Source organism: Aythya marila (assembly GCF_965140915.1).
Source record: "Aythya marila genome assembly, chromosome: 14".
NCBI lineage: Eukaryota > Metazoa > Chordata > Aves > Anseriformes > Anatidae > Aythya > Aythya marila.
In genome coordinates, this window is record NC_139055.1 from 4,891,818 (window position 1) to 4,916,183 (window position 24,366).

Here is a 24,366-nt window from a genome sequence, read left to right on the forward strand (position 1 = left end):
TTACTTGAGCTCAGCTATATTAAGGTCATTGAGAGTTCTGCCTGAATAGAAATGAAAATCTACACAGCTTCCACCCCTCCAAAATATGTAGTTCGCCACAAATTCATATATATCTTCATTGTTTTCCTTAGACATTTTATAACTTAGCAATTTTTTGAAATTAAATGCCACAAGCTTTTTCTTTCTTTTTTTTTTTTTTTTTTTTTTTTTTTTTAAGGCAGCTATAGACTACCATCTTTTCTTTTATTTTTTTTCTTTTATTTTATTTTTTATTTTTTAAATCCATAAGGTAATTGGTTTTTTGAAGAACTAACTGAATTTTCCAAATTTAATTTTAAAAGATGCTCCATAATATCCATTATAGCAAACACTGTCCTGCAGATTCGATTAGTAGGCTCTCTGGACCTGCTTATTTCTGAATTGAAAGTGCAGTACAGCCTGGATAAATGAATTACCTGAGCAGCGGAACTTCTTGCTCTTGATCTGGCTGATTCGTTTGTTGGCAAGGCGACGCGGATTGCTGCATCGAGCGCCACTGGTTTCTATCGGATTATCCTGCAGGTAATCAGCCAGCCACTTCAAATGGCAGTCGCACACAAATGGATTCTGAGCTAAATGTCTGAGAGAAGGATGGGATGTTTAATCAGAAGTGACCTGTGACACTGTACTCCATCACTGTTTTTCACAAATGCAAACCTGAAGAGTAGAGTAATTGAATAAGCTTCCAAAAACCCAGGCCTGGCGGAAACCACAGAGCTTCACATGAATGGAAGAATTCTGTGAGCTATCACATTTTGTAGCTCATTAAGGCTCTTGCAAGTTCTTTCATGGAGGAAACAAAAATTAATACAGCAAAGCCTGCTTTAAAGGACACAGACCTACTGTCTACAGCAGCCAGCATTTTTTCCTGAAAGCTTGAAATGATGCGTTATGAGAGAAATGCTGCCTTCTCGATGCACCTGACCCAAGATCATTTTGTACCCTGGTTCAAAAGAAATTTTATTGGCAGCTCAGTTTCCTGAGATCAAAATATGAGTAAGTGAAGTGCCTGAGATCAGTGGGCAAAGCCAGAAGCAAGCCAGGGGTCTTTTCTCAAGAGTGAAATTGATACTTGCACATATCAACACGCCTAATAGTATTCCCCTTACATCTCTTTCTTCCTGAAACAACAAAAAAAAAATTAGTTTTGAGAGTGAACTGTTTATGCAAAGTAAAACTTGATGCTATCCTTCACCAAAATTTCCACAACACATTTCCCACACAGCTGGAGATAGGCACTATAGCATACTTTTTAACTGGAGAGTTAGACTTTGTTAATAGAAACCCCCTGAAGTTCCTCGTAGAGAAAGAGCTTTTCTCTGCTTTTGTTATGCTTCTTTTCACTTATCAAAGTTGAGCAGTATATCAGGAGTTTGTCAGGTCTTAGGACTTGATTGTGATGTCAGTTAAATTAACTCACACCCACCCCTCTAATTTCCAAGGGAGCAGAACAGGACACTTCAGTAACAGGGAAAACAGTAAAAGACATGCTTAAATTTGGATTTGGACAGAGGTGTAAAGTTATATCCTCACAAGAACGCTGCTCTGTTATTGCTAGTGTATTTTTCCCACCTGCAGAAACTACTCTCTTCTGTCTGGATTTATATTTATGAACTGACACTTAACAGAATAAGTGCAAAATACAACAGGGCAATGGCTGTCAAGAAGTGGGAAATGAAAGCAAGCATAGCAGAAAGTGCCTAAAGAAACTAAAGATTGCTGTTGTAGTAAAACCATGCCATTCCTGCTATGAAAGGTCCAGAGAGCAAACAAGTAAGCATATGACACAGGACATGGCCTAGTTTTGTTGTTCTACAAAAAAAAAAAAAAAAAGCAGAAAATTGCAATCACTTGGAGTAACAAAAATGGGAGAATGAATCAAAAGATTTCTTGGAAAAGCATCCTAATGGATGCAGCAAGGCCATTCTAAGTAACGGCCAACAGCAGTGCTAATAAAAACTCATAGAAACCAAAGAGATTGATTTTTTTAAAAAATCTTATAGGGTGTTGCCTGTTTAAATTGACAAATCACATGTACCCTTGTAATTGAATCTTCTGTCGCACTTGTTTACGTATGTATCTATGCTCACACATACATAGTCTGAAAATTACAGTTGTAGCAGATGGTGTGCACGGATGAGGTGGGCTGGGATTTCTACCTGATTATTCTAATGTCTTAATGGTTCACAACAATAAGTACTGGCCAGATATCTGTTGGAAATTAAGGTTGTGCTTCTGGCTGACTGAGGAGGTAGCAGATACCCTGCAGCTAGGAATAATCCATATTAATTCATTTACTTGGGAATTAAAACAATTATAAAATTAATTTGTGTAATGCATTTCCAGTATTAAAAATATATGTGCATATATTTATATACACAAATATACAGAGGCTTATACCTATAAATGCACATACAAATGTATATAAACAGACAATATTGTGTATGAGGGGGTTGTTTCTTATTTTTCATTTATATCAGGCTGCCAACTCCAGTTCTGAAGAAGTCCTATTACCTTATTATCTTCCTACTCACAGCTTTAGGATGAAACCTTCTTCTGTAAAGTATCAAGTCATTTCCATACTTTTGCTCCCAGTTTTGCTTCTGAAGCTAATGCTTCTCCTAATGCCTCCAATTCAAAGACATTCAAAAAATATTTAGTGAATTTTCTTAATGGATGAAGTAATACAGTGCATCATTTCCCTTAAAGTGGAATGTTAACTGAAATATGATTTCAGAAGCAATGACTGGTACAGCATAACTCAGCCGCAGTGAGGAGCTACACCATCTCACTAGCTCGTTAAAAACTGTTAGGCAATTTTTTAAATAGAATCCCCTGTTCATATATTGTGCAGAGTCAAATTTGTGCATATCACCTTCCAACAAACAGTATGAATGAATTAATTGGGTAGCTTAATTCACTTATGATGTTTACGTAACTACATTACTATAGGTAGCTGTGCTGAATTTACGCAACAGTTCTCTTTATCTTGCTCCTTTTGTTTCTTTCAGAAAAGGAGGGGCCGCTACCTTGGTGTCTCTTTCAAATTTTCTTAATGTCAGATGCACATCCTTTGCAAAGACAGGCAACGTCTTTTGGGAAAAAAGGAGAGCTTGTCATTTCTGATATGCCTGCATACTCACAGAGTCTGGATCGATCGAAGTGGCGCAAAGAGCCCCTTGCTGATGGTCTGCAGTTTGTTGTCGTAAAGAGATAGCAGTTTGAGATTATGCAGACCTTGGAACGTGTTTACCCTCAGGCAGTTGATCTTATTGGCATTGAGAAGCCTGAAAATAGAGGAAAGGTTTATAATTCATTAATCTTATTATAATCAAATAAAGATAGACTGAACTTTGGGGTTAAATCTAAAACATATTAACCCAGTCACCAAAGCCACTCCATATTTACACATCTCCATTTGCTTGTTACATTAAAAAGGTGAAAAAAACACAGACAATATTAGTACTCTCATAGCTAGAGAAACATATAGACATATAACAGTGCTAGCTAGATTCAAATACTTAATTTTTTTTTAATGCCTCACCTTCCCCATTTGTTCAAAATTCCAAACAAATATTTAAAGACTTCAGCTTAATATGCATGGAAACGGCAAACACTTCCCACCTTGCTATTCCATACACACACACATACGAAGTCCACAATGACAAAACCTTTTTTTTTTTTTTCTTTTCCTTTTTCAGTTTTCTATAGTTGGCAGCTGTCTTAAGTCTAACTGAAATTTCTGAAGGTTGACATCTTGTGATAAGCAATGCAGGGTAAATTGGATCATGGAAGAACAGAAAATGTGATTCGCCTCAGAGACAAGAAGAAAGCAATGTAGGGTCTGGACTAAAACTTACTGAAATCCAACTCACTTCATGCCTAAGGATAGCCAAGAAGTGGGACAGGTTACTCAAAGAAGTTGCACCACCTCCACCATTGGAGATTTCAAGACAAGACCGGATAACATCATTAACAACCTTCTCCAATCTAGTAAGCTGACTGCTTTGAGTAAAGGTTCTTAGGTCTTTTTGGCTAGTAACCACCTGATGTTCCCTCCAACTTCAATTGTCCTACAATTCTGTGAAGATATTTCATTCAATTTACGTCAGATGACTTTGCAGCTTTGGAAAAGCAGCACAAAGATATTTTGTCATGCTTTTATTTATTTGTTTATACTTTAGTTTGCACATCTACACAGCAACCAGTTAGTAAAACTCATCAGTTCAGCCAGAAAATCTATGACAGGGCTTGTGCAAGTTCTCTTATGTTATCTAGCCAGAGTCCTGGCAACTATATAGTATATACCATCTCAACAACAAGCTGGATTGCTTTATGAGACAGTCAAACAGAGGAGCACTTAAATTGCCACTGTCATCTACATATGTGATATTTCACACATAGAAGGAAAATAGACAAGAAATGACCTATCCTTAGATGAGCTAAAATCCACATTTTTCAACTACTATAAGTATTAAAAAAATGGTACATCGCAAACAGGGTATGGTATTAACCCATCTCACTTCATCAGAAAGTTCTCGCTACTTTGCTGTTGAGTTTGAAAGGTTTAATATTATGTTAGTGTGACTCTCCATGAGATTCCATGCTCATATCAAATCAGAAGGCAAATGTATTTATAGGTAGAAAGGAAAAGACATTTTCCATTAAACACGCTTTAAAACTCACAGGGATTGTCTGTTTTTGAGAAACTGCACATAGAGCACTCTAGACAACAGGCCAACCTAACAGGCAACAAATGCACACTTGTTAGCTGCATATGATGCTTTTCTTTTGCTCCAAAATATAAGTTCAAAAAGCGCTTCTTCTGCATAGCACCATGCCTTTCCATTGCTGAAACCTTTGGAACATTTTGCACTCTACAGCTCTGTGCTCCCACCATCAATTTGGCAGAGCCTCATTACTGTATTAACAGCATACAGTAACTGTGCTGTGCAGAAGATGGATATATACTTGGGCAGAGTCCTTTTCTCAAGGAAGGCAGTGAGAGGGTGTTAGAGCAGAACTCACCACTCCAGCCAACAGAAAAGTCAATACCAACTCACCTAAATTTTCTTCTCCATGAGTCTTGGAAAAAGAATTTTGATGTAAGGTAAGAGAAAGTCCCATTGAAGGCAACAGACAAATTAGGTCATATTTTTGCACGAACTAATAATGCAAATCATTTTATGGTATCATGAGCAGCATTACTATGACCTCTCTGTTGCCAGTATTTTTGTCTGATAATTACATGACTCCTAATCCATACTTCCATTGACTCCATTAGAAATAACTGTAATTTTCACAATAAAGTTCCAGAATAGTTCCTCCTGTTTATTAGACTTCTGAGATTTTGCTTCAACAACAAACATCAATGTCATCTCTTACTACTTGCTTCTAATAGCCATTCATATGTCTAAGCCAAAGCAGCCTTCTACAGCTCAGTTCTCATGCATTATGCATTTCTCTTTTATACTTGTACTTTATCTTTTATATAAAGAACAGGTTAACAAGTCATTAGAAAGCATAATCATTTACTGAGTTTTGAACAATAGCCACAGACATACAGTAAATGTTGCAAACACTCCCGTATCTACTCCCCATCCTTGGGTATTGGTCTCACGTTGTTTTTAGGTAATGCACATAAACTTAGATTGGTTGCTCCATGGCTTCGTACCTTGTTATACCTTGGCTTGGTACCTAGTTATACAGGAAAGAAACTGGAAGCAAGAATGTACTTTGATATATTTTACTAGATGTTATTTTCTTCTATTATTATACTTCTAGTTTATATTGCAAGTAGCACTTCTAATAAACCATTACGCAAATTGAAGATAATCTCAGGAATAAGAGAATTTACAACTGAACTACTCTTGGATTCTTATATATGGACAACCATCGTGTCTGCTTTAAGAAGTGCACACATAGCAGTGCAAAGCTCTACAGATGCTGCTCACCCCCTTTGAAGAATGGGCTAGAAGTTTAACAGTCATTGATCCCACTTAATAAGCCCTCAGAGCAAAGTTGACCTGGAACTGCAGTCAAACACAGGATTTAAATTCATTCTGTCTTTCAACAAAACATGAATAAACCCAATGCTGGCAATTAGAATGTACAATGTGACAAGGTTTCCTAGCATAAATGTTTGGTGACTAGATTCATGGTCATATAATCAGTGACATTTCTGTATGAGCCAAACACTAAAAATGAGCAAAACTTATCCTATGCGTAGTCACAAATACAGAGTACAGAGGCACACCCTCTGCTTTAAGCATCAGAGAAAGTAATTTGTAAAAGGAAAGTGCTTCTGCAGACTGTTTAGAAGAGGGAATTCAAGTACTACAAAGCTCTTCCAGGGTGACAACACCTATTCCTTATACCGTCTACACAATATATGTGCAGTACCTAAATCTAAAGAGGGCAGATGGTGTGCTTAATACTAATCCAGATGTAGCCATACCGGGTGAATCATAAAATCATAACATAGATTAATGTCCTATTTCTGACCAGAATCAGCGAGAAAGGGAAACGAAAGTGGAAAACCATGAGAAAACAAAATAAATCAGACCCTCTTTTTTTTTTTTTTTTTTTTTTACCTCCTACTTGCTGTGAATTAGAGGATGACTTTTGGCCATAAGCATTAAGGTTTATGTATCTTCTTTCAAAACACTCAACTATTTTAAAATATCCATTATGGATATTATTCCAATTCTTTTTTGATTCCTTCTTAAATGTCACAGCCCCCCAGGCTTTTAATTATTAATTAGGTAAATGTGACTGGCCTCACATATAGTTAAATATGATTTTTTTTTTTTTAACACAAAGGCAAACTAGAAAAACAGATATACTGTAGCAAACAGAAATGCTGATCTTGCCTAAACAACGAGCTATGATGTAAAAGAGACTATGAGTTTATTTTCATTGGACTTGCACCAAAAGAAGGGACAATATTAAAAGCTGAGTCATCTTTTATCAAGAATTGCATGCTATTTGTTTTGCACCGATTTATTATGAAAGTAAACTCCACTAATTTTCCCATTTTGTTATCAGCTTGATTGGATTGAGATTTACACATGGCTTCCAGATGTGGTGCACCACTCAAATGTAGGTTAAAAATTCAAGTAGAAATAAAACTGCATGCTACCCAGAGGAAGGAAAGATTATTAACTCAAGTCTCCATTTTCATCCCACTGGATATGTTAAAAACATGAAGAAATCCTCTTGCAAGTCTAGGACCACCCCAGAATACGGGATGATGGTTAAGGACACTGTGCTCTGCAGACCACTGAAACAGTAAGCAGTATCACAATTCCACGATCCCTTTCCTGAAAGAGGGATGTGTGTCCACACTCATTGAAATAATAACATGTTTCAGCTAAGCCCTTTGAACAAATGTGTACTGAATTGGCACTGTAATTGTATCAGATGCTCATAAGCACCATCTGCATAATTAAGATGGTCTCATAATTGAATTATATGCCCAAGCACAGTTTCAAGTGATTAACATTTAAATAACATTTTGAACTCCAAAACCAAAATGATCGAAGAAATTGCTTTTTAAGAGCAAATGGGGATGTTGATATGGCTTTTACCCTTAGCAGTGTTTGCATTCTCAGCTCAGTGAAGTCAAGTAATCAAACTATCAACAAATAACTACGTAACTCAGAGACCGTAATAGCAGCCTAGCAACCTTAACACATACTGGAGACTGCAGGTTGATTTCTGTTGCTATAGAACGGACCAGAAATCATCCTAGGTAGAGTAATGAGCCAAAGGAAAGTAGTAGGGGAAAAAAGCTGCTCAGAACCACTAGAAAAATTCTTATCTTTCCTTTTACTATCATTTTGTTTTAACAATGATGGCAACACAATGAAAAAGAATCCCATGAAGTGTCTGGCACATCCTACATGCCAAACTCTGCTGGGGAAATGAGAACTCACCAGAGAAAGGCAGATGCAAAATGCATAGGAGAGGAGAAATGAAGTCATTTGCACAAGTAAAAGCAGCATACAAATTGAATACATGTGCCTTTTATAGAATATCAATAATCAAAGGCTTCACCTACTTTCAAAGGTACTACATGGCAGCAAGGAAAGGACTCCTGGCAGAAAACACTCCTTAGTATATAAAATACCTGTTACCAAAAGTCAAGATATTTTTTTCAGCAAGGTTTTTCCAGCATTTTGGTTTGAAATCTGTAGGGTATTGAGACCTTTTTTGCATTTAACGCAGTTTATTATGGGAGAACAGCTGAAGTGCCAATATGCAAGTATCCAGTCAAGGGCTGTGTCAGATGAGCTACAACAGCCATCTGAGCAGTCACTGATGAGCTGCACCTAATGATGTAGTTGTGTGTCCCTGCTTACTTATTGGCAAAATAGTCACATTAGGTTCCAGAAATGTTTCAGAATGGCCTGGAGCATAGAGGAGCAATCCGACTGCCTCCGTGTGTAAAGATATTTTGACATCTACTAAAATTTACATTTTCTAATGTGATGACTGACCACCAAAGAGTCTGTCAGTGCCTCAATTGATAATACTCAGTGTCAACTCATCATCACGCTTACTTGAACCAGCTTGAAGTGTTTCTCCCCATTCAGGGAGCTGGATGATGGTGATGACAAATTTATTCAAAGTAAATTAAAATGGAAAATGAGCTTATAATGAGTCAAAAAGGAAGTGCAGAGCATAGTCTGATAGTCCTAGTTTGGAGAGATTTTAAAGGCCTCATTTCATTCCTCATCCAACAGACTGCAACTCTATTTGAAGTTGCAAACAACTTATTGTTTTGAAGAATAAAATCTGTAAAACAATTGCGTCATATGCATGTTACTACCTGGAGTATTATAAGCATGTGTCATTGTAGCATCTACACATCTGCTATTCAAAATTTGATATTGTCCATTTTACACCTACAGATAACCATATGATAATTCAGATACACAGGGGAATGAACACATTTTCTCAACTTCCTGCACTATCAGGGAGATAGTTTCTTGTATAATAATTGCTAGGAGAGTTTCTGTCAGGTGAGTCCAGCTTGGAGCACTGGCGTCAGAAGAGCTAATAAATTACAAGCTGACGTATGAACTAGCGGTTGTTTTGGGAAGCTGCATGCAGACAGATTACAGAAGTGACACAGAAAAAGCAGATGCTGTTGCAGTCTTTCATTAGTGCTTGACTGTAATTGTATTTCTGTGTCTGGCAGATGCTGCTCCCTCACTTTAACAGCAGTTATTGAGTTTAGTAATATTATCACAACAGCAGCCTAAATGCAGAAATCTAAAGAAAAAAAGCTTGAGGCAAAAGGCTTGAAAACAATTCTAAAGCTATTAAACAGGTCTGTGCAGAGAGCATTTTGTCCTGGACTAGAAGGATGAGGGCTGCACAGTAGCTCTGCTGTAGCTGTTCTGAGTATCAAAGAAAAAGTCCCCATGCCATTTTGCTAAGAAATTAGAATCACAAAATCCAGAAATGACATAGGTTGCAAAGGACCTTGGGAGGTCATCTGGTCTGAAACCCACTAAAAGCAGGACCAATTTAATTCAACTAGCCTTATCTGAGAAATAATTATTTTGTTGGCCCACAGGGTAATTCGTGATGGCAGTAAGCTCAAAAGGTTTCTTGTCCTTGTAGACTGCCCAAAACAGGGTGAGCTGTGAGGTCAGACCAGTTTGCTCAGAGTTTTTTTTCAGTCTTGTCTTTAAAACCTTCAGGAACAGAGATGCACGACTTCTGCTCCACTGCTTGACTCATCATTGTGAAAATGTTTTCCCTTATATCCAGTCAGAAGCTCTCATTTTATGCCTATTCTCTCTTTGCCATGAGAAAAATGAAGAAATCTTACTTACTAACATTACTTATAGCTCAGAATATTGTTACGTGAAGGAGAGACTACTGTGTTACAAAGGACTTGGAAATGGAGAAATGTCATTCCTTTATTCTGGCATTTATATGCTCTTTGCATCTCCATTTAATGATACAACAGTTCAATGTATACAATACAAAGTATTGGAACTGATATGCATTCTTTAGAGTTTTTATATATATATATATATATATTTAATACTTCATATGGGTTTGTGCTTCACTGGATTTTCTTTGAGCGTCTAACAAGCTCTAAAAGTGCACAATAAATATTTGGTAGATCATAGATCCTATTTTAAGCTCTTAAGTACTGGGATTCTCTTTACAATTACAAACAAGGCAAGTACTTTAGACTTGGCAAGTTTACTATGGAGCTATTTTCCAAGCAACCTCACCAGAAAAGCTATGACAGTACCAAATATCATACCACGCATCTGAGGAGAAACAGCATAAAAAGCACAGTAAGAGGTCCAATAACTCAAAGAAAGTATGACTTGTTGAGTTTGGGGAAGGTTGATAGTAGCAGTTTTTAGAAGCATATAAACAACTAGCCACTTTGAACAAACCTGTTCTAAATAAAGGTCAGTCTGAGTTGTACCAATCAGATCTAGTTCCAAATTTAACTCAGGTTAGGTGATTGGATCTGGAAGTTTATTTTTTCACCATTTTTGAATTTATTTTATCTGTCAATATGTCAAAATCTAGGTATCATCAACAAACCTCTGCTTTCAATATATATGTACATCAGCAGTGTATCTGCTTGAACCAACATCAATACAGAGTTGACTATGGGATTTCTTCTTGCCCACAGAGCTTGTCCAGCAAACCATGGGGATCTCAGCCATGAGATTTAGGATCAACACACCTGAGCATTTGTATGATTAGTAACTATGCAAAGTAAGCTCCCTGAAGAAGGAGGATTTATTGAAAACTGATACTTGCCAGACATGAAAAATGAGATTTCATCCACTCATATTATTTTGCTATATAATCTCTTTAAACAGTAGAGATTTTATATCTTTCGGTTCCAGAAAACACAGCACTCTGAAGCATTAAATGTAAAACTAATAAAAAGGCTCCCAGAATGTTTGTTTTAATATGGCTGGAGAAAAGAAAGTGTATTACTTAGGTATGAAAAATACTGGTTAACAAACTTGGTGCCCATTATCCACAGCTCACTGCCTTGAGCCACTTGACTCTGTTTCACTGCAGGCTGGCTCTGCACATTTGCTCCTTTAGGAGCAAGCAGAGCAACCGTCAAGTTTATCTGTCACAGCGCTGCTGAAAAAGAAAGAACTGCACAGCATTATGTTGTGCCCCCTGTGCAGTGACTGGCAGACTGCTTGGCAAACTCAAGGGCTCATGAAAGAGCTTGTCCACATTCCAGGAAAGCTGAAAGACAGGTGAGAAGGACATTCAAATGTATTCCACTTTCTAGACAGATTCAGTTCAGCTTAAGGCCTCCTGAACAGGCATTCAAATTGCCCATACCTAGCACTTACTTGAAAACTTAAGCTGAAACCACCTTTAGGTGAAACCCTTTCCACCCTTCTGATATTCAACAATTTACACAAGCATTGATAATTAAGCAAATTCTATTCCATACTTTGGGCTGATTAATGGCACAGTGAAATGAAAGTTAAAGTTTACTATAAAAAAAAAAAAAATCAGATTCCATTTTCCCCCCTTTGCCAAATCCAGATTGACCTAAAACTCTCAGAAGACATTTGATCCAGTCTGCTGAAAAGAAGCACGTATGAAGGACAGGCTACAGTAGCTTTCTAGTATCCTCTCTCCTGGAAACTTCAAACAGGTTAAGGAAAATGGCATGGTCCAAGAAAAGCTTCTTTTCCACAGAACAGATGTATAGTTGGACTTGCACAGTAACCTTTGCTCTTGAGTTGGTTAAAATTGCGTATTTAGGAAAACATTAAGATTTGTGAAATCAGCAATTTAACAGAAATCCAATAATGTGATTATTTACATGGGGAATGTTAACTATTTAACAATGAAGACTTCAAAAACAATATTTAAAATAACCCAATAGGGTTCGAACTAAAAAATACTACTAAAAACAAAAAATAATATCTAGATGTGCCTGGTTTCTTTTCTGCTAAATATGTTATTGACTTACCTCTGTCTTGTGTGACAGAAATACGGAATTCTAATGCTAGCCAGGTAATATAAAACTTGTTCTGAATTCTTCTTTTTCCACACACCAAAGACAGATTGGACAGTTTAAGATGCTGACATGCCTGAGTTGAGTATTACTTTACCCAGCTACAGCATTTTTGACATTAGTGGTAGTGCCTGTAGGTGTAGGGCACTTACACAAAACAATTCTGCCTGAATAAAGGTGGAGTCATCTGGGCCTGTAGTGTCATAGTGTATTTAAACAGAAGGATAAGGACATTTCTGAGAGGTCATGATGAGTCTTACCCAAAACAGTAAACAACAATATTATCTGCTCTGCAATTTCACAGTATTTTTTCCTTCTAAATAACATCTCAACACTTTTACACAGGACCCACCACCATTCCCCTTTTTCTGAGGGTGTGCTGCCGTACCATAAGACCAATATATTTTCAAAAATGTTCCAGCTCAAGCTTAGGAAATTATACTGGCTACCAGGATACTTTAATCATAGCCTTCTTATCAGTATGTCTCCAGACTAATAGGAAGAAATCCAATCTAGAGCCCACTGAACACTAAATTAGATCTAATCATAGGGCACTTTTCCAACTGTTCAACAGCAGGTCTAAAAACAGCAAATGCTGTTTATTTTTTAGGTATCCGTTAAAATACTACAAGCAATCCCACAATACTTGCTTCAAAGTCATGATCAGAATAGTGTGCATAATCACCCAATGTTCACCTTGCCAACAGCTACTTTATATTTAAATTCTTTCAAAAGTCCCTGAAAGCCACTGGAGTCACAGGACTCTGGGAATCCCATAAACAGGGCAACCTCTCAAGATTTACATACTTACATCTTCTCAGCTTGAGAATATTTAAATGGTTAAACTTTTTAACTGTTCTCTGGCATATAGATTTTGTCCCCATAACAGAAAGCTGTCAGCTAATTCACACTGGAAAATTACTGCATCTGGGCTCCAGCAAGTAACTCACTGAAAGCCTGCACTACACGCACAAAAGAACTATAGGAAAAAGGGGCTGAAACATGTTTAATGCTTTATTCAAGAACTCTAGACCCCCATTTTTATAGGGCAACGTGTGAGCCATGTGTTGAGTGGTATTTTCTTTTTTTTCTACTTGGAGAAACAGCATCTGTAAAGAGTCCTGGGTTAGAAACAGCAATTGTGTATTGCTTCAAACTAGTAAACATAATATACTTTCTAGATAGAAAAAAAACATACACAACCAACCAACCAACAACAAAAACCCAAGAGTTTGATAAAGCTTGGATTTTAATAGTTTCTTTTGCAGGGATCAAAATAACGGGTAAAGTTTTAGCTTTCCTTTTACCCACAGCATCTTTGTTGTACCAAACACAACATGAATTTAACAGCGACAAACATGCCAGCTCTATCAACATGCACCAGGTCCCAGCTTCTAAGCACTTTCGTGCTTATTACTCTCACTGATGTTAAACTACCACCCTCCTAAATATGCAGTCTTCTCCTAGTGCACAGACTGATCGCAAAGGCACTGAAGTACTAACAAACTTGGGAGGTATGGGAGAGGAAAGGAGCTGCCAGAAAAAGTATGTGCAAAAGGCCAAGACAAAATAATTGGCTGTCTGCAGGAGGAGATGAACAGCTTGCTACCATCGCAGCTCAAGGTTTGTCATAGCCAAACCATATGTGCTCTTGCTTGTCCTTCTCTAGAATAAGATGGCCTATGTTTGCAATTGAGATCTTATGGCTAAATTACACACCTGAATAATCCTCTGCTTAACATAGAGCAATTTTGAACTATTTTACAAATTAGCTCTTTCTCTTTGCTCATGGATTTATAATCAAAATCCACACCTATTTTTGTATAGCATACAGCTACATGTACTTCAAAGACAATGGCACACATTAAAGATTAATCATGACATTTTGGACTTTCATTTCTAGTTGTGTCAAGAACGAAAGGCTTACAATAACATGTTAAAAAGCTACATTTTTTATTTTACATTTTATTTCATTTATTATTTGGGAGTTTTGTGGAGTGGGGTGGGGGGACATGAGATATGAGCCAGAATCACTTAGTTTTATATATCACATTCTCTGAGTACATAACCCAAGATGATATTCAGAATGCTAGGAATAGAAGTTCTTCACATCTGCTCCCTCTGCTGACTGGCTGAAATAGTAACTGATTTCCTTCTCTGAAGGAGTTAAGGGTTCCCAGTGTGATTACGGAGACGAGTGAGTGGAATTTGGAATTTCACATTTGGCTTAGGAAATATTTTTATGGTACATTAATAAATACTGACGAGTATATCTTATCCCTGATCATGACAGTGTATTAAATCACACATGGCACAAAATACTTGAATACACAATAGATTCTGAAATGGTTTCTCCCTCCAACTAAACCACAGTTGGCATGAAAAGGATACAATACTGAGCATGGCTGGTAACAATAAGATAGATCTTTCATATTGCCATTTTGCTTGCATGTGCAGATACTTGCAACACAGTAGCCCTGAAGGATCTAGATATTCAACCACAAATGCTAAATGTGTAAAAACAATCATATGGCAACTCCACCCTCACATCAGTCACTGACCAAATTTCCTTTCTTGGACTTTGCTGAATCTTTCATTTCCTCCACACACTTAAATTCTCTGTGTCTATTATCTGTTACATGCACTGCGCTATAAAACTGTTGGCATCTTACCTTTATTTCAGCCCTTGCCTCCCTCTTGCCTGACACAGAAACAACAGACAAGCACATCTCAGTGAGTTTTCAGTGGAAAAGATGATTATATTAATGTCAGAAGCTGAAAAATCAGTAAATCTAGTTAGTATGTAAAATAAAGAAGAGGAAAGGATCATACTTACAGCAGCTGCAGAGACACAAGATCATCAAAAAGTCCCTGGGGAATCTCTGTGATCTTGTTTCCATAGAGCACTCTGAAAGATATGGGAAGACAAAATAAATCTTAAATAACAGACCAGTTTAGTGTCCTCCCGTCTCTGCATTATCACCTTTATTGATCTTGTGCACCATGCCCAGGATCTGTGGGCATTTCATTTAACTACTGATCTCATTTTCTTTTCAGAGAGCACATGGTATTAAATGAGTCGTTATGATTCAGGCTTCGTCTGGTGTTGGAAAGCATTTCTAATGTAGAAACTGGACATCATCCAAAAATTGTATCTAAAATATTTTTCATTCTGTCAAGGTTTTTTTTCACCTTTTTTAGAAGTATTTTAACCATTGAAAGGCACATTGCCTGACGCAAAAACAGCTCAGTGATAGTGAATTTAAAAGCCAAGAAGCACAAGCTAGTTGTAGATAAAATTCCATGTAACTGTCCCTCTTAAGATACAACAATTTGCATGAAATGTGACAGAGGCATCACTGGGTAAAATATTATGGCTTCACCAGCTGCTACTACAACTTCAGCTAGCTAATATACATAAAAAATAAAAATAGCCTGAACTGGGAATAATGATAGATTTTGGAAACTCAAAAATAATTTTAGGTATAGGTTGCTTATAAAAAAATTAATAAAGAACTACTAACACAAGAAGGAGTCACTGTAAAAGCTTCCATTTATTCAACCATAAATATATACTGATACCTACAATTCAGTTTTAAAATTCAAAGTATTTCATTTTTTAAAATGGAAAATAGCAGATATACTATCATCAGAAACTGAACTCGAAGTAAAACAGACAAAACTGGCAGTATAATAAAATGCGCTACCTAGGGATCAAAACAAAATCATGTACGACCAGAACACTTTAATTTCAATCATTTACTCATGTGATTTCTATAAGCTGGTAAAATTTGTGAAAACCAGAATTTGAGTTAGGAGCTGGTAAGAGAGAAGATGACTAGGCTCCCTCTGAAAATTTTATCCCATACCTAAACATTTTAATAGACTTCAAACTGGGGTAAACAATATTTATTTAATTCTGAGCTCTGTATTGGACACGGTAAATGGTTATAAACCAGCCTAGTCATAAACGAAAGCTGTGCTGCTCATGTGCTGAAGTGGTTCATTCCCTGACTTTTTAATGTGGAATAACATGCAATGAATCAAACAACCATGTGAGGCTTGTATGCTGGCTGAAATCCTGGTTTACCCCATCTTTCAACATTTAAATTATTATGGCGAGTTGAACACACTGAAAAACAAACACTTAGCATGATGGGCCATTTACAATACTCTCTGGCCTTCCCAGAATATGGCCACTTCAGTTTGCTCTTCATCAGTCATTGGAAGTATATCACCTCTGTGGGAGAGTTCCCAGATCAGCTCATTCCTGAGCATAAATACAATGAATCTAAATAAAACAACACAACTTAGATATGAAATTCTAAACTTGAAAGTTCATTTTTCATGTTTTTTGCAGTTTAGAAGGATCTGAACTTCTACCCAAGAAACTAATGATCATAGCATTGTATTTTCTCTAAACAAACAAGATAATTTCTGTCTATTGCAGAATCAGGAAGCTGGTTTTTAATGTACTGTTACAGTTAATGGGTTTTGTGAGTAATGAACGCCAGTACCATTAAATTATTTTTCCTAATTTCATTTGAAAATAAAGTATGTAACAATAATAAATAAAATACATAAATAATAAGTACACAAATAATAATAATAATAATAACAATAACGATAACAATAATAATAATAAATAAAGTTAAAACATGAAGTTAGTGCCTACAGAATCTAGCATACTTCTATTTCAGTTTCCATTTTTTACAAACAGTATTTGTTTAGCAAGTGCATCACCTACACACAAAGTTTAGATGACAAGCTTCCTGAGGCTGCGCGAACATTTCAGTTCTGTGAAGTAGCAGGATAATCACAGCTGATCGGTAATGCATAATACTACAGAATAGAAGGAAGATTTCCGAACCTAACCTTTACGAATGCCTGTGGAAAGAAGGAAAAAATCCCACCACCACACTAAGGGTTATTATGGCAGTAGAGATAGTAAACACTGATGTAAAATAAAACCTTAGAGAAATCTCAATATTTGTACCTAGTTGTTAGTTATGGTACTACTAAATACAAATATCAAACTCTAACTCCGGTTGGTGCAATTTTTCATTTACTTAGTTAAAAGTAGGGAGGTCATAATGCTGAGTTCCACTGAATTTGAAACCTTGGATGTGTTTATACAGCCTGTTTATTATTTTGAACTAAATAAAACTCATTAAATGAACTTCTAAAATGAAATAAAGCTTCAAATTTTAGAAGCTATGAAAAGAAAATAAGCAGTTTCAAACCTAATTGGTCTTCTGTGCTTGTGGCACATTAGCATTCGAACAAATTAACAGCTAAACAAAAGTCAGTATGAGAGCTCAGGCACTTGTCTCTAATTCATATTCATGTTCAGCACTACACAGAGCCAAATTAGCTAATGCCACTGTCTGCCTGCCATGCCAGAGCTGAAGTCAAACGTTTGGTCCTACAGAAAGAAGCAAAGAGGAGGGGAGATGCATAATAGCTTGCATCTCAGTTGTTGAGTTACTTATTTCTATTTACTCTAATAGAAAGCATATAAACTTTTACTCTACTCAGAGCTCTCATTATTTCTATTTAAGATAGGAAAACATACTCGTCCCCACAGTTGCGAACAACGGGCAGGTCCTTGATTCAAGATGCTTTTGTTCTGAATGTACCAACTGCAGCACTCCAAGATTGTACTATGCAGTGAGTCAGCCTACCAAAAAGATCGGCCAGGTTAGGTACACCCCATTAGTGCAGCCACTGTCCTCTGTGTCCTGTCCTTCTGCCTATCTCAGAGGCAAACACTGCAATGTTTCTGGAACAGCAGCTTTGGGAGGGGACATGAGAGGGAAAAGAGGGGGGCTGCAAAAAACAAAAACAAACAAAAAAACCAGCACAAACCAAACCAACCAAACCAAACCAGACAAAATACTAACTTGATAAGGGCATATAGCAGGGAACTAATCCAGTCAGTTAAGAACTTCTATTTAAATCTCCAGTGCTCTTACCACCAGAGATAAATTTTAGAAGATTTGTTTAGGTTATTATGAGTTCTGAAAATGCACATACACTTGCATTCCTTGTGCATTTTGGTTATATTTAGCAGGATATGCAGGTTTATCAGCTGTTGCGCAAGCTTGGCATGGAAACGTAACTCTCCTATCCTTGAGCATCTGAAATTTAGACGCAAAATATTTTTATTAAAGCTGCATGAATAAAGTTAATATGTAACAGAAATCAGTTTAGTAACTGCTGTCAACAGACAATCAGTGAATCAGAATGACATTTATCAGAATGTTAAAAAAATACTAAAATGTTCATTCTGTGCTCCTGATTGTTGATTGCCTTCTCAACTTTGGTGGAAGATCAAATTAGCCACAGCTCTGACAAATGTCATTTACTATCAGGTGGAGAAGATAAAGCTCTAAACATGATGTGCTCTTTGGGGAAAAAAGTCAGCTATTCCTTAATTCTATATTCACAATGCTAAACTTGAAAGTAGGAAATAAAGGCTGAGCCAAAATAAATTGAGAGACTGTGAGATCTCCTTTTTCTTATCATTCCTTTCTATCTTTTCGCACTCCACCTGGAAGCATCCTTTACAATGGTGGAAACCAGTCTGAAGGGGGAAAACAGTCACAAAAATGTGTAAACACATCAGACTCGCCAGTGCATAAATGTTATTCTTGTCTTTTCCACAAGGCAGGTACATTTAATACTTAACGACCAGCATGGGGGATCCCTCACTGCATGTTTAACTCAAGCAAACTTCGCTCAGTTTTTTTGCAGGTGGCTTTTCTAACATCAGCAGGTTGCCGTTACGGCATAGGTGCAGCTGAGCCATGAGGGGGTCGTATTCTCAGTAGCATGCAGAGCCATCAGCTTGTCACTTCACAGCTAAATGCTTTCAGCATGGCCCCAAACCACAAACTGCTGTTCTTCAAAAGCACCTGGCAGATTGGCTCGCAACTCACAGCAGTTTTCAGGCTGCCATCAACCTTCCAAACCCTGGGAAGGCCAAAGCAGATGGAGTGCAGCCCCCTGGCTGCACTGCAAGCATCAGAGTGGGTGCCTGGAAGAAGCACCCTAGTTAGCTGAAGAGGCTGTGTTTGCTGAAAATCCAGTTATATTCAGCTTTTTACAAAAAGTGCTCTAAAAATGGGACTTTTTTTTTTTTTTTTTTTTTTTTCCAGTTCAACTAGTTGCTTTCAATTAAGAGAACTGGGACAAGGAATGACTTGTAAACCTTTCTTTTACCCCTCATTAAATTAAAATGTGCAGTTCTGTGTGTAAGATAAGTTATGATGCTTGAGTTCCTATCTGGAATCTGTAGTGCCCAAACACTCACAGCTTCCCCAAGGATTACACTAAGACTTTTCCTCCCCCAGCTGCCTACTTGGACAGAGCCTGTGGGAGTTTATCATCACTGAGAGCTCCTCCGCAACAATTTCAGCTGCAATTGGCCAAAAGGTTCACATTTTATGCCAGGAAAGAGGAGGGGAGATTAGGATTTGGTAGGAAATTGTGCTGGCAGATACATGTTTACTCAGAAAGCTGAAGTACAACACCTACTGCATTTTCAAAAAACTCACCCATCCCCTCTATAAAGTTACTATGGATCTGCAGTAAGAAAGGATATAAGCATATTAAAACCATAACAAGCCATTATGATTATTCACCCCAATTGTGGCATTGCACTTTTATATCCCAATATAAATTGTATCTATTCCAATACACCACTAACTATGAAATTTCCAATTCAAAATTAATTGTTACAATTAAATTTCAAGTTTTGCAGATTAATCCAACTGATGTTCTAAGTAGTTAAATATGAAGATTAAACAGTAGGAACTGTCACTGCATTGCTTCATCTAAAAGCTTGGACTACATCAGACAAAGGAGGCATTGCTTCATACCTAGCAACAAGTACGTTATCTTGTGTGAGAAAGTATCTGAGAGCCCTTCAGCCTCAGGGTCTTGAAACGTAAAAGTCTCAGTCATTCTTCACAGTCCCTAGACATTCTGACCTCTTGGACAGTTTTGAACTTAAGGAATTTGCAGGCTTTACAAACACACAGCCTTTCATATGCACTTAAGCTTAGCATACCTTCTTCTAAGTGTCTGAAACAGTTATTGCTGTGCTGTCCTTATTTTACAGTTCCTTGGCATATCATACTTGCAAAGGTAGTTGTGACTTAGCTGCTTGGTTAAGTCCGACTCCAGAATACGGAGCTCTTTCCCTGGAAGTTAACTCAGAGCTGTTTTGGGGTATGAAAGCCCAAGACAGAATCCCTTACTCTAAACCATATGGTTTCCAGCTAACTGTTCCTTTATTTTGGCTTGGCTCACACATTCTTACTGAAGTGTCAAATTTTGACTTTATGCAATGTCTTTTTCAGTCCTCAAAATGCTTTTAACTTTCCTTCAGACTGTGAAAACAATCCTTGCTAGGAAGAATTATATTTCCCAAGCTGCATCCAATGGCACAGGCTCAATAAGAATTCACGTTTTCAAAAGAGGAGGAATTGATAGGGGTAAAAAACAGCAATAAATTTCTAATATCTGAAAGAAACTTAGACATGATTTTTTTTCCTGCACTATTTCATATTTCTTCATAACAAGTTAGGCTAAATAAATCACAGTAAAACTATCCAAAGCAATTTGTTACCTTAAAATAAGTTTGGCAGTTATCGCAATAGACAGTATTTTATTGCAGATTTCAAATCACCATGAATGACACCACATACATCACCCAGGAGATGATTGTCTGAACGGGGCTGCTGTATCAAAATCTAAGCAGTCTCTTGTCTTTGTGCCCAGACTGATCTCAGCTTTTAAATCGTTCACAAGCTTAATTCAGTACATGAACTAAAGCAACGGAATTCTCCCTCTGCGGTGATCTGAAATTTATTCATTCACAGTTTAACACACTGAAGGCTTAGACTATTTTGTCATATCACATAAAATGTCCCCAGATAGTCTGGATATGGCCTTCCAAATGTATACTTGTGGGAAGTTTACTGACCCTGAGAATAACGTTTATCTTTGATGCCATTAACAATAACCAAATGCAGATACTATCCTCTTGCTGATATTGCAGACTGATTTGGAGTTGATTAAATGAAAAATTAGTTTACTTCGTGCAGCAGTCTTGAAACATGAAACAATCTATAACTCAGCTCCATGTCCTGCACTGAGTTATTAACTACCTCCACTCCAGCAAAGTGGAATTCTTAACCATGTAACCTGCAAATCAAATGCAATACAAATAGAGCATTTCTCAATCTTTTGCTTAAAATTAAGATAATGCATTCTTTTGCAATTGGTTGATTCTGTCATGCTCCTCAGTGCAATGATACTATTTGCTCCCATGTTTGTATGGAAAGAAGTATTAGACAGCAACACACAAGTCTTACAACACAAAAGCTGTGTAATATTAGCATGGCTCACTTGCAGCTGTGCTGCTTACTGTTTTTAAGATTTGAATTTTTCCAATGATTTGGTTCTCATCTTGCATATTTCATATGGTTCAAAATACTGCAGTATCACTACAGCTTACGGCCTTCAATGTATACCTCCTTGCATCTTCTCTTTGAGATGGATAAATATTTTCACTTTTTCAAGAAGGGGGATTTTGGTATAGAAGAAACAAAGGATATTTTTCTAACAGCTGCCATAGGAGCCACACAACAGAAATTTTTTCTCCTGAATCACACAGTAGCATCTTGAAGATGGAAGACATTCTTTTCTATGTCTGGATCTCAATAGCCTTACAGCAAGCACCACAGCTCTGTTCTCTCAAAACTAGACCCCATCAGAGTCTGGATCTTCCTGTGCCTTCGGTTTTGTCCAGAAACAGGTTTGAAGTTTAGTTCATACCAAAAATATGCTAAGGATAAAAACCCTAGTGTCTAACTATTGGAAGAGAACTTCAGACATGGTAACAGAATTAAATCTGCAGAAAAGATGCATGGCTGACCTCAGAGCACAGCCAACATGGGACACAACGGGGCGGGGGTGGGAGGGAAGGAGTAAAAAGACAGAAGACTCTAGGAAGAATTAAAACATTCTTAAAGAAGAAGAAAAAAAATACATCTCCAAATGTTTCTAAGAAGAAATATGGAGTAGAAATTTATAATTCCAGAGAACTGTTGTACATATAAGGGAACAAAACCCAATGAAAAGTGGACACAGAGAGGTCCTGGTTCCTTACAAGAATAAGCTTGACTTTCTTTTGTTAAGTGCAGAGAAAACCCAAGGTAGAAATGGCTTTTAAAAATGTTAATATTTTGTGACCTGTTTGACTCCCATAGTTGGACTTCCTGATAGAGAAAATATATGGATTTAAAATAAGAACTTATGACCTTCTAGGACTTACTAGAACATGGATCATTTAGCATATTTAAAAGATTTAAGTTATATATATATTTTGGAGGAAGCCACTTCTGTAATAATATATTACAATTATTGAAACTATAATATGCCTTTTTTTTTTTCTTTCATCTCTGCCTAAGAACAATAGGCAGAGTACTCCAAGAAACAATTCTGCTTGGAAACACTAAACGAAGTTAACTTCAGAAAGTAGAGCAAGAACCCACTATATACAAGCCTCCACTAGTCAGCTAGACTAAAAATTTTGGCCATCTTCCAGACAAGCACTTTCACTCTCCTGGACCCATAGGGAGCATTGCAATTGCACGCAAGCAGGGACTAAAGGGAGGAGCTGAAAATGGGAATAATGCAGGAAAAAAAAAAAAGCAAGGATTGATTATAGGCAGTACAGCATTACCTTATTTTTAATGTAACAAAGTTGGTTACTTTCATTTGTCAATTAATATTTTCCCCTCCTTTACTCAGCAAGCTGAAAAATCTTGCTTTTAACTCAGCAAGCTGAAAAATCCAGTTGCTCTGTGCATGAATAAAACCTCAATGGTGTCTCATTAAAATGTATGCCACCGATCACATTTGACTTACATACACAAAAAAAACCAAAAAAAGTTACTCTCAGCTGAGCTAAAGCATTGTATGCAGAGCATCATTCCTTCAGGGCATGCAGCTGACTAAAGTTATTGGGGCCTCAGGCTCAAAAACACCACTTAAAAGAGAAAACTCTAGTAAGCAAACTGTCTTTCTTCACTTCTACCTCCTTGTTCTTTCCCCTTTGGCAGTTTCACTTGGAGGGCTGGCACTTCAAAGGAGTCATCTACTCTTGCAATTGTCTTCCAGTAGCTGAAAGAACTGGACTGGTGGCTATAGCAGAGATCAGATGAAAATGCAACTAGATCCTCTAGTTCTGTGAAGGGCTATGACAGACTTAGGGGAGCTTTCTCCAGAGAAGCCCAGATCCTGCAGAACAGCAAATTACCTTCCTCCATGAACATATCTACAGCTCAGAAACTGAAACAACTAGTAAAGTGACTGTCGGGGAAGAACCTGCCAGAAGCCTATGTGAAAGAGCAGGGAACTAAACTACCTCTTTCCTATCAGCCACAAGGAGAACATTTGTAAGACCTACCTGCAATGAACAGCGAGAGTGAAGCCTTCCAAAAGAAAGTAAAAGCCAATGGCAAGCACAATGTCAGCATGCCTACAGCATGCCTACTGAAAGAGGTTAACAAATTCAAGGCTGGAGTTAATACTATCCTAGAAACCAGCCTGCCAAAGAGAATAGAAATGGACTGCTTGTTACAACAGCTCTGTTTTGCTGAGGTAGAAGGAAACTGAAGCAGAGACAAACACTGAACAAAGGCAAGACTATTCAGATGCAGTTTCCTTACTTTAGTCCTTACTCTGCTGCATCTCATCTCTCTGCCCTCCCTCTTCCTCCTTGTAACCTCCTTGTAATTGACTTCAGCACTCCTCTAACCACCAGGGTATAAACACTTAAACCAGTTTGACCTCATTTAATGAAAACACAGTTTTGGATGACCAGACAGAGAATATAGTCATTTCACTTGCTTCTGTGTGCAAGTTGTAAGTTTATAACTTCCTGCCCATTTTATACTCTCATTTCCTCTCTCTCCAATCTAATGTATTCTGTCCCACTCTTGGGGCCACCTGGGGGTATCTGAATTACTTGTAGCTAAACCTGAAGAACTTCTGATTTGGGAAGTCAACCCCAGTGGAAGTGTCTTGCCTGTCCAGCTTGCTCCTACCTGGCTTTGCCAAGATGAGAAAGCTGTAGCATTGCAGCACCAGCAGTAGTTTCATCCAATGCCAAAACTGTAGTGTTCAGTAAATGTCATTCTCTTGCTGAATCATTTCCAGACAGCATTGAGGGATTTGATCATTTCCACAGTAGGTTGAATAAAAGTGCT

General features: G+C 37.4%; 1 protein-coding gene across 1 annotated transcript in view; it reads right to left on the reverse strand.

Moving 5' to 3' along the window:
* SLIT3 (slit guidance ligand 3) overlaps nt 1-24,366 on the reverse strand; it is a 522,803-nt gene that overhangs the window by 139,793 nt on the left and 358,644 nt on the right. The window contains exons 13-15 of the mRNA XM_082771405.1: nt 14,919-14,990; nt 3,183-3,326; nt 456-619 (exon numbers count right to left, since the gene is read on the reverse strand). Coding sequence (XP_082627531.1) covers nt 456-619; nt 3,183-3,326; nt 14,919-14,990 — 380 coding nt within the window. The remainder of the gene's footprint in view (nt 1-455; nt 620-3,182; nt 3,327-14,918; nt 14,991-24,366) is intronic.